Source organism: Balaenoptera acutorostrata, chromosome 12 (assembly GCF_949987535.1).
Source record: "Balaenoptera acutorostrata chromosome 12, mBalAcu1.1, whole genome shotgun sequence".
NCBI lineage: Eukaryota > Metazoa > Chordata > Mammalia > Artiodactyla > Balaenopteridae > Balaenoptera > Balaenoptera acutorostrata.
In genome coordinates this window covers 93,498,304-93,509,725 of record NC_080075.1, presented here as the reverse complement: position 1 = coordinate 93,509,725, position 11,422 = coordinate 93,498,304, and the positions used below count along the sequence as shown (strand labels likewise).

The window sequence follows — 11,422 nt, the reverse complement described above, 5'->3', positions numbered from 1 at the left end:
CAGTAAGGGCTTCTCCTGTTCCTGGAGAGGCTACCTCCCGAGGAAGAGGGACCTCACTTTCCTTCCTGGTGATGGGGCTTCCGGGAGGAGACCGAGGACAGAACTGGACAGACCCCCCCTTCCCCAGGCTTGGGGGCTGGCTGGACCATGAGAATTGTGGGTCTCTCAATCACTAACACAGCTCAACTTGACCCGACCTTGCTGCCACTCAGCTGCTCCTTAACGTATCTGTAATTTTATTTTCTGTACTGTTCACTTGCTTTATCACAAGCATCTTATTAATGAGTCTTTATAACCAGCATTTCTAGGAACACCATAGAGTTGCGTAAAGTGCATTTGTCACCAGCTGCTGTAATAGGCCTTTGGGGGGTGTTTCCACGTATTTCAATGCATTTACAATTTTTTTGGTGTTTTTAGGGGGACTTCTGGAATTACTGGGTCAAAAATTTGAATTTTATAAGATCTTCGATATTATTGTTAAACTGCTTTCCAAGATGTTTATACCAATTCTCAGGCAAGGGCAAAACGGCTTTCGACAATCAAGTTGAAGGATTTCAGTCACTGCCTGCCGGCAGCTCCTTGACGCACCACCATCTGCTTTAACTGCATTTGATCCTGCAGGCGGGGCTTTTCACAGAGGTGCACCCCGAGCTATGGAGAGACAGAGGTAGCAGGGTCCTAAAAGCATCCCTCCACCCTCCCCCTCCGTCAGCCCTGATGCAGCTGACCGAGCCGTTAGGTATAAAATATCAGCAACACTCGCTGGGAAGAGGGGCTCAGATGGCCTTGAATCAGCGGAAGACGCCACTGGGACTCTGTTTTGGATTTAACAAAGAGTATGGCGGGTCTCTTCCTCAAATTTTATATTTTGGGGGACTGTGTCTAGTACAGGTGAGTGTTTTCGGAATTTTAGAGGGTTCCTTTTACTAACGAAGGTGATGGGCAGCTGGGTAACTCATCGCTGTTAAATCATATTTGGAGGGCAATTTAAGGGTGTGGGTGATCCTTGCTGACAGTGTGGAGGGAACAATGGTGATGATACTCCCAGGGGACCAATCACAGGGCGAGTGGCCCCAGGAACCCCAGATGGGAGGTGCGAAGAAAGACACAGCGTCTTCCTTGGAACTGAACCATCAGACCAAAGCAGCTGACCGCCTGGACACCTCTCAAATCTCTGTGTCCTGCAGACCCGGGAAGACAGGGGAGTGAAGGGACCAGGGGTGGGAACGTGGTACCTGGAAGCAGCCTGTGAGCCCTCGTGACACCAGATCTGGAAAAATCCGTAAAGGACGTTCTTGGCTCAAGTGGGAACTTTGGGACGCGGATGCGTGTTACGTAATGACGATGTCATATCTAGAGGGATAACTGTGGCAGCGAGGATGGCCCCGCTCTGGGGAGATGCCTGCGTGTGACATGACCTTGGGGGAGAGAGCGGGGCGACGGCAGATGTGGCAGAGTGGCTTCCAGACGGGTTCCGTGCAGGTACCTCCTGAACTGCCCGCATCTGCTCTCAGGGGCCTCGGAGTAGAGAACTCAACCTCCAAAAACATTACAATAAAAGCATCCGGCGTTGGGGAGAATCGTTCCCGGGGGTCTCGCTGGGGGCCCCAGACACCAAGCACTTCCAGACTCCAGTGAAGATGCACACCCGGTTAGAGACCCATCGTGCTACAAATGTGGTAACACCTTTTTTATTTAGAGTAAGATGTGTTAACATCCAGCATGACAAAATTTGTACAAAGTTCACAATTTAAAAATGAATATCACTGCAACTTGTGATTCCACACATTTATAGCAAAATTAAAGTGTCAACAAACCCATGCCGTGTAGTACAAAAATAAATCAAACTTCAGTTCCACAGAGAGCACGATAAATATTTATACAAAATTCTGTCTTAATAAATGATTACTTAAATTAACTTAGAAATGAATATGAACAATAAGTTATAATAAATAAACTCTGATGACTCACAATAATTCCATATGAAAGGTCAGCATTCTAATATGTGACACTTTTGTGATCCTTATATAATAGTCACAGATAACTTTTGATTTGATATTATGTACCAACGTTAGATGAGCAGCAGATTTGTGCTTAAAACCCCTTTCCATTGTACATAGGTGAGAACAATTAGAATCCCAAACTGATACTACCTATTACTCTACCAAAAGCATCACTATATTGGCCAAGAAGCTGCAGACACGACGGGGCGGGGAGATGCATGTGCCGATATGAACAACGGGGGCCCCCCCGCGAGGAGGCCGGGGCCCTGGATGGGACATATGGCCGCAGGTGACGCACAGCACCTGGCTTCAGTTCTCAAAAAGGCAATTCTGAGCAGGGCAGCTACAACTAATCACACAACAGAAAAAGGGCTGCAGAGCCCAAGTCATGACGTAATCTTTTCCCAGCTAATTATTAAAGTCCTCCTGGAAAACTGTAAGCTTTTGTACAGTGAGCAGTCTAAAGTGCCGCTGGGATGTGCATGTATTTATACATATATATATATACCGAGGTTGAGTATTGTATCAGAGTATTTGCTGTGAGGTCCCTGTAATCTCCCTTAGCATTATCGGGTCAGCCGGGAGGCCTCTTCAGATTCCTCCAGGGTCAGTGTCACGAGGCTACTGACACGGGAATTGCACACCTCCGTACGGATATATAGGACAAGGTAAGTGCAAATAGTCGACTGGCACGTGTGGGGGCAATGACCCTGTAAGTCCTGTTCTGCTAAAAATATTTTTTTTTTTATTTTTACAAAACCCATCTTTTTTTTTTTTTCATAACAAAATTTTAAGTACTTTTGTACTTCCTGCATAACATCAAGACATGGAAGGAAGAATGCTATTACATGTAAATCAAGTCAACGGCAATCGGAAAACACGACACACGTCGTCCCAGGGACGAGCGAGCAGGGGAGAGCGCAGCCGTGGAAAGTGGTCTTATGCATCACGTAGTGCAGTCGTCGGGTAAAACAATCAGTCTCCGGGGTGCAAATGAGTCTAAGATGATCTAGTGTAAAGCAAAAAAGTGCTGAAGCATATTTAGTTACTCTCAACATCTGATTGCATTCATTCTTAGAGAAGGTCATGACAGGTCAAACAAGGCTACGCAAACGTTCTATGGTCAACTGGTCTCCAGCGGACGGGACGGGACAGTGGAGCACACTTGTCCTGACTCTGAATAGGACCCGGGCTTATTCAAAGTCAGCGTGGGGCGAGGGCACTTCTCGGAGCTGCTGGCCCACGCAGGCCAGCAGACAGATCAGCCCAGCCGCTCGAGGACTCGCAAATCACGTGCCTTCATCCCCCATACGGGAAATCATAACAGCAACAACAACAGTAAGAATAATTCTTTTTAAGGTGGAAGGGGAAATAAATAGTCTTAAGTGATCTTTGAGCGTAAATGAAAACACACAGATTCTGTTAGACAGTTCAGAGGGGCACGGAACTCTTGGGGAGGTAAGAGAAGTTGGTTCCAAAGGGCACTGAGGATGGAAGAGGAAGTCTTCGGGTCATCCGCCTCTAATAGGCCCCTGTCTTAACTGAAGGTCCCATAGTCACACCATGTAATTAATGCTCAGGAGTTAGTTTAAAAAGTGCTGTTTAAGCTGCTTTGAATCTTCTGCCAAGTTTCCATGGCTTGATGCTGTCTTACAATAAATTACTTATCTCATTTCTTACAGTTAATCCATATGCCATTTCCTTGGAATGCAAAAAACCTCATTTATTGCCCCACCATACACCATCCTCCTAAAACAAACAAACAAAAAAATCACATAATATTTCCAAGCATTGTTCAAAAATAAAGCATTTGTTTTTTGCAACCAATTCTTGCTATGAAACAATATGCACACGAAATGTTTTTCTTAAATTCCGTAAAATCCTCCAACATGAGGCAAAATGATAACATCTAAAAAGTGGCTGCAGGACCACCAAATGATCATTCAAAGCTGTTTTTGTTTTTTGTCCATTTCAGTTCAAAATACTAAAACATTTAATCACTAAAGCATTAAAAAGAATTTACACTCTATTTATTTTGATCGGCTTACCTCTTCAGAAATATATATACCCTCAAATGTGCATACATTAGCAGCTATAAACATTACATGGCATATCACACTATGTCAGCTTATATGAAAACGTACAAAAATGTGAATGTATTCCAAAACTATTCTGCAGGTACTATCTTTAAAGCAAGACATAAAATCATTATGAAGTCTTGTAAGCATAACACTGTTTCAAACAGAAATAAATATATAACACTTTCTGGTAAATTACAGCAGCAAAAAACAAGAGGCATCCTTTTTTTAAGCAAGATTCCATCACTACAGCAGCTGTTCAGACCTGAATTCCTCTCACAGCCTGCTTTATATTTTCCAGTAGAGCTTTATTTTCTGGGCTCTGATAACGATCTTGATTTGTATACATGTCCGTCAAAGTAGTCACGTATGCATCAAAATTTTGTTCATTGATTGGATCCTACGAGATATTAAATAGTAGTTCATATGCAACTTTTAGTTTCTTAATAGGATATTCACATCAGCATAAAATAGTATCATAGCATAACGCCACTGTCCTTATGATAGTTAAAAGGCCTTTTCAGAGCGACTTAATCTTAGGGGATTTACCGGTTCAGCCCCACCAGAGTCTCTAGCAATTAACGCTATGGTTTGGGGGAGGTAACCGCAAACATCCGAAGTTCGAAGAACGGTGCCAATAGGAAAGGAAAAGACATCTACTCTAGGATGTGCACTGCGCAAGGCCTCCGGCGGCCCGCTCTGCTCGGGCAGTCACTTACCATGTGCGGGAGCTGGATGTTGGCAAGGCTGTGGATCAGGGACTGGCTCAGGCTGGCGAGCTCGTGGAGGAGGGACTCGTTCTGTTGCTCGATCACCTTGTTCTCCTCCTCGATGGTCTTCAGGCTGCTCTCCATGGTGGTGATCTGAAACGCACAGATGCGGGGACATGTAACACGAGCCGGCCTGGGGGGCATGCACCCGCTCCCCCAGGGAGAGGCCTCAGCTCCTGATGCAGAGGAAGAACCCTTCTGCTTAAATCAAGAGGCTTCCACGTGCAGGATAGGTCATTTTCAGGGTCGTCGTCTTGCGTGCTTTGAGTCGTCACGCTTGAGCACGCGGCAGCTGGGCTCTAAGGGCTTGTCTTTCTGAAAAGGGGTTCACGCGTTGGGGGGGCTAGGCTCCTGGGCTGTGTCGACTTTCGCTCCATTTTTTAAAAAGTTCTGCTCGCCATTGTGCATAGAGGATCACATGACAACTGTGTCCTTGTCCCACCCTGGCCTTTCCGCTGGCGTGATGGGATTATTTATTTGGATTAGTATCTTATGCAGTGCGGCGGCTAATACGTCTTCTTTTTAGCCTGAACTTAATTCTGCACAGATTAGTCTTGAAATACTGATTTATTTGTGAGGCACGTCACTGCCCTCGCCGCAGGGTCGAGGCAGGTGTCTCTACCGGCATGTACGGCGTCTCTGCATCCCTCCATCGGATGAAGGTCTGTACGGCGTCTCTGCATCCCTCCATCGGATGAAGGTCTGTGTGGCGTCCCTGCATCCCTCCATCGGATGAAGGTCTGTGTGGCGTCCCTGCATCCCTCCATCGGATGAAGGTCTGTATGACGTCTCTGCATCCCTCCATCGGATGAAGGTCTGTATGGCGTCTCTGCATCCCTCCATCGGATGAAGGTCTGTATGACGTCTCTGCATCCCTCCATCGGATGAAGGTCTACCGTGCCTTCCTGGGCAGCCTCTTCCTCCGTCTAATATTCCAGAGAGAATTTAACAGCTGCCGTGGCGCCTTCTGGCCTCAACCTGCCACCGGACAACCAGCACTTACTACCCGGCCAGGCAGGAGAGCCGCCCCCATCTGCATGGGCTGCAGGGACACCGTCGTGGAAGCGAACAGGCAGCTTGGATGCTGCAGTAAAGGCTGGTTACGCGGGTGCGGGTGCTCCTGGCAGCCACAGAGTGTGTGTCAGGCTCTGCGGGTCCCCTGCACCTGTGCAGCTCGGCAGCCGCAGGCCAGCACCGTAGGGGATGCGTGGAAACCAGACACAATTGCCAGACGTGCACCGAGCTCACAGCCTTCGCGCCTTCACACTGCAACCACTGAGTGCCCCGAATCACCTGAATCTCTGCTTCGTAAACTCTAAACTCTGATGTCTCGGGTGGGGTTTCCCTGCTCATAGCCGGGGGAGGGCTGGGCGCACAGCTGGTTCTGTGCCCCGGGCCTTGACTCCCGGTCCTCCGCCTCGGGGATGGGGAGCTTTCTCCCCTCCCTGCCACTGGCAGCATGGCCTCCGACTAAGTGTTTGAGGGACATCTCGTTTCCTGCAGTGCAGGGAGGAGGGCACTAGGATGGGGTGTGCGTGTTTATACGACATCTAGTCCTGGCTCAGGATAAAGATAAGATTTATAAGAGACAAACATAGAGCTCAGCAATCACTGATTTGATGATATGAAAAAAATATGTAATTCTTCATACTGTTCTGAGCATTTTGCTTTGTTTTTTATTTTTTTGGCCATGCCGTGCGCCTTGTGTGATCTTAGTTCCCCAACCAGGGATCGAACCCCTGCCCCTTGCAGTGGAAGTGCAGAGTCCTAACTACTGGACCACCAGGGAAGTCCCCAGTTCTGAGCATTTTCGATGGAGAGACCGTGAACTCTGTCCAGGCTCTGGACCTGGGACCCTGCAAGGACCCTGGTCTCCCTCAATTTCTGCAGTTGTAAGATGAGAGAGGTGTGGGTCAGACTGACCATTCAGTGCCTTTGAAGCAGCAGAACCAGAATCTATTTTTACACTGAAGGCTCACTGGAGCCCTCAGGTAACACAGGTAAGAGTGGGGCTCTGACAGCTGGGGCTTGGGCTCCGGGGCTATCAGGCGCGGTGACCGTCGCTCCCTAACTATCCCAGCGGCCGTGCTACGGGGCTTCTGGGGGCCATGCACGCGCCCTGTGTAGCCGGGATGTGCGGCCTGGAGAGCTCTGTCTTCACCTCCAGTCACTGGACAAAACACAGCAGCACGGTCTTCTCCCTCCCGGTGTCGCTGACCCGGCTGGAGGCGAGGGGTACCAGAAAGCCCAGCGGCAGGGCCTCCACCCTCCCCGCTGTGGTTTTGGATTAAAGGTAAGGAAAACCCTTGTCTGTCTCAGGCACGCCTTTGGCTGCAGCACAGCCGGAGGTGAGGCCGTGGTCAGCAGCTGGGCTGGGGTCCAAACAAGTGGACAGAAGGCCAGGCAGAGAACCTCAGCCTCACATCCGCCCGAGGGCACGAAAGGGTAGCCCTGGAGCCCCTGTGGTGACCCTGGTGGGGGCATAGCTGGAGGGCCCCCCTCCCTGGAGAGGCTGTGCCCGCGGGGACGGGGACCAGCAGGGACCTGTCCCTGCCCCCTAAGCCCATGGGCAAGAATCCCAGTCAGGCTGTGGTGCCCCGAGGGGATGGCTGGGGAGGGGCAGGTCCAGGCCACAGAGGGCGTGGGTTCGATCGGGACAGGAATCCCTGGCCTCGCCTGTGAGTGGCTGTAGCACTTCCCCATTCCCAGAGCCTCCAGAGCCGGGGCGGGGAAGGCCTGTGGAGAGCCAAACGGGGTGCGCTGGGCCCACGGCTCTGCGGCCCAGGCTGAGCCGCTGCAGGTCTCAGGTGCAGCGGGAGTTGTGGGCACTTACCATGTGGACCGCTGTGGGCACCTGGGCTATAGGACCAAAGCCCCTGGGATGGGGCATCTAGTAGGTGCTCAATAAAGGCTCCACCCCTCCCCTCCCAGCAGGCTCGAGAGGCCACGGATAGCAGCGGCCCCCCGGGAACCCGAGGAACAAGCTCCCTGTTTCCCGAGTGATGACCTTAGGGCCTTTGCCTCCCGGGGGGAAAGAGCTCACCCGCTGCAGGAACGGCACTCCTCGGAACGGCTACTCATAGCCACGTGTCGTTAAAAATACCAACACAAGAGGGAAAACTAGTCGGCCGGCGGCCCCTCTGTCACAGCAAGTTTTGCCACTGAAATGATCTCAGCAGAAGACCGAGAAAAAAGGTGAATAAGTAACGGGAAAACTGGGCAAAGAAAAAGGCAATGACGCCACCGCTTGTCTACCCGGCATCAGCGCAGGTGGCGGCTGGATTGAGGGCCTCAGAAACTGTTACCTGAGTTCTGAGCTTGATCATGTCGGCTTCCATCTGGGAGTTGGATTCGTTCAGCTCCTTGATTTCTTCATCCAGCTGCTTGATCTCCTCATCGTTCTCTATGCCTGTAAGGACGGAGGGGAGGGCGTTAGAGACACTGCACCTGGAAACACCACAGGTAGAACCCGGAGGTGTCGTTCTTTCTAGGTTTGGAACCGAGTTTGCTGGGTGAGTATACTCTTGAATTAAAAAATATGGTCACAGTTTGTGTGTCTTCTATCCCCACTGCCATCCTCCTTACAATTAAGGCACCTAAAAACAGAAAAAATCAACCGGGGGGACACAGGCCCCCCAAACTGAAAGGCGCCATCTCCCTGGGACGATTAGCCAGAGCCTCAGGGTGTGACCCTCCGACTCCAGCCGAAACCATCTTTGTCCTGGACATGGATTTACCCGGTGCAGCCCATGAATTGTCTCCTCCGTTTATTCTCTGTCTCTCTGTCTCTGTCTGCATCTCTGTCTCTCTCCCTCTCTCTTTCTTCCCCATCACTATGGGAAGGAGCCTGCTGACAGATCTGAAAATGAGGCCAACAGGGTCCCTGCCCTCCCCAAGCCTAGATTTTGGGTAGGAAAACTGATAACAGACCGGTAACCAAAAACCCGACTTGGTGGGTGCTTAGGTAGCCGTCCCCTGCGGGAGGATGAGGGGGCAGTGACAGACTTCAGGCGGGTGGTCACAGAGGCTCTCTGAATATTGACAGCTAGCTAATAAACACATCCCCCCACCTGAATGGCCAGGGTGTGAAGCTTGGCTGGGCCACGTCCCGGGGGAGAGGGGCTGTGCAGCCGCCGGCCGGGGCCTTGGCTGGGCTGCAGGGGCGATCGTTAGGGTTTACAAGGGGCGTTTCCGAGGCCGGCTCGCTTGGCTGGCTGCTGGCAACCTGGCCTCGACAGTGTCAGAAAGACCCCGATCCTTCTGGTGTTTGACACGGGTATCCCACGGTTGAGCGTCCTTAGGGGAAGAGCAGAAACCCGGCAAATGCAGGTACGGGACGACCACACCCGTCACTCGCACGGCACCTGGAGGAGCCTGGGGGCCGCTGTCCAGCTCTGTAGGGAGAGGGGTCCAGTCTGCCTGGGACGGAAGGCCCCAGAAACCTGGAATGCTGCAGACCCTCCATGGACGGTTCCTCCCCTCCCAGGCGTCGAGAAGACAAAGCAAAGAGAGACTGGGGGTCTGAGTCTTCGCTGCTGTTTTTAGTGAAATGGAAAAAAAAAAAAAAGATTCGCAGGAGTAAAGCATCTTCCTGCAAAGAATCACATTTCTTCCACGGCATTATGTTTCCTCATAAAAGCAGTCAGGAGGAACGTGTCATCGTGTTCAATTTAATTTCCCCTTTAATAATCCTTCCTTCTGAGTCGTTTCTCCCCATGGATCTGTCTTAGGTGTGAAGCGAGGCTCACGGACGAGCTGGTCTTGAGCACCTGCCCAAGTCTTCCCTTTTCCCCCTGCTGTGCTCCCACCATCACCCAGGGGGACTGGGCGGGACCTTAACCAGAGCGATGGCTCTCTCATCCATGACCCCTGATCAGCCTCTTAGGTCCTCAAAGTGCTTCTCCGCCAGCGTCTTACAGTGTCCAGGACATCAACAGCAAAGTCTTCCTTTTTATCAAATGCACCCCGAAAAGCAGATCAAGGCTATAATAAAAAATACTGCCAGGAATGAAACGAGGTTCACCCTTTCTCAGGTGTAGGCTGCTATTCCCCCACTTTTTATATGTGACCAGGTCTTCATGGCAATCTCTCAAAATTAGGGGTTAGGATTGACTGAGTTAGGGTATATAAAAAACCTGGCACACGGGAGGTCTCCATCAAGGCTGTGGCCAACGTAATTATTCTTCCGTCGTTGAAGTTCAGGTACAGCTCAAGATAAGAATGCATAAAAATAATCAAGAGAAGTGCATAAGAATCCTGATTTGTAAACCAACTAAATCATGAGTCAGTTTATCATTTAACGAGGATTCGCTACACATTCCTTTAAATTGCTAGTCTTCCAACCGTACGGAAGCGTTTGTGTAAACTGAATCCTTGGGCTGTGAGGGTCGTCAGATTTTCCAAGTGAATTTCTGTTAAGATTTCTGGACAAGCTCTTCATGTCATATTTCTTCAGCTTTTTAGGTTTAAACAATTTAAAGCTTTCTCTTTTTCCAGGTGTGTTTTGCAGTTTCTGTTGAAGACCAGCCATGTGAAGAGAGGGTTATCACATTTTTCTAAGAAGCACAGAAGATCTTCCTCTGTTCTCGGACCTTGAGGTCCGGCTGCCTTTTAAGATCTCCCGATCTTTGTTTGGATTCAGGCTCTTTTGGAAGCCACTGTTACAGGTTCTAATGTTGTGCCGTGCGGGCGCTTGCTGAGAGAGGGGCGCACGTCTCCCCAAGGCCCCTTAGGCAATGGCTCTGAGCCTCTCTGTAGTGTAAGAATACATTGTGCAAAGGAAACGCATTGGTTAATATAGGAGCAGTCTTCTCTCACATATTAAATAAAACGTCTAATTTTTACTTGCATATGACACTGAAAGTGTCAAAGAGCAGACATGACTGCGTGTCACGAAGGTAACTCCTGCCAGAGTCTGTATATGAGGCTGGGGTAGCTCTTCCTGGGGAACTACCTCTTGTGCACCCCTAGAGCTACTTGATCAAGAGATTTGATTTTGGATAATCGTGATAGGAAGGGTGAAAAATGTGCTACGCAACTGCCTGTTTCCAACACCGAGATTTCATGTTTCCCTTGAGAAGTGAGTGGAATTGTAAGCAAAACAATCCATTTCAGGGTTGGCGGTTTGAAGGTCACTACACTATTATAAAACCCAGAGAACGGTGGGAAAGAATAGCACGCCTCAAATTTCCAATTAAATCACCTTAATTCGCTTGTCAGAAGCACTCCATCAGCGGTACCTAATATACAGTGAAGCATATAAAATACACCGTCATGTCAGCATCTTTGTCTTGAGGCTAGATTCCAGCAAATGGAAACTTAGAAGAATTTTGATAAAATTATGAGACAAGAATGTGGTCTTTCTGGAATATAGGTGAAATCTTGGGAGCCCATTTCACTGGTTTGAATTTTCATGGAAGAGTTTCCAACAATTATTATGTTCTGTTTAACTTTTGTGGAAAACCAACGTCTAAGCAGGAGGCAGAGATCACGTTACCGGGAGATTTCCTGAAGTCTGGCGGCGTTGCTTTTCTTTTCTTTTCTTTTTTTTTTTTTAACATCTTTACTGGAT

The 11,422-nt window shown here is 49.4% G+C and overlaps 1 protein-coding gene across 11 annotated transcripts in view; it reads right to left on the bottom strand.

The window, feature by feature from the left end:
• Nucleotides 1-1,666: 1,666 nt before the first annotated feature.
• Nucleotides 1,667-11,422, bottom strand: part of MYT1L (myelin transcription factor 1 like) — a 409,089-nt gene continuing 399,333 nt past the window's right edge. For 7 of the 11 annotated variants that reach the window (XM_057558744.1, XM_057558742.1, XM_057558747.1 and 4 more), the window contains 4 exons: nucleotides 8,157-8,260; nucleotides 4,801-4,944; nucleotides 4,347-4,481; nucleotides 1,667-3,752 (listed from right to left, as the gene is read on the bottom strand). In XM_057558744.1, the coding sequence (XP_057414727.1) occupies nucleotides 3,723-3,752; nucleotides 4,347-4,481; nucleotides 4,801-4,944; nucleotides 8,157-8,260 (413 nt within the window). In that variant the 3' untranslated portion in view covers nucleotides 1,667-3,722. Of the gene's footprint in view, nucleotides 4,482-4,800; nucleotides 4,945-8,156; nucleotides 8,261-11,422 lie in introns of all 11 variants that reach the window. The other 4 variants (XM_057558748.1, XM_057558750.1, XM_057558751.1 and 1 more) reach the window with 2 other exon arrangements.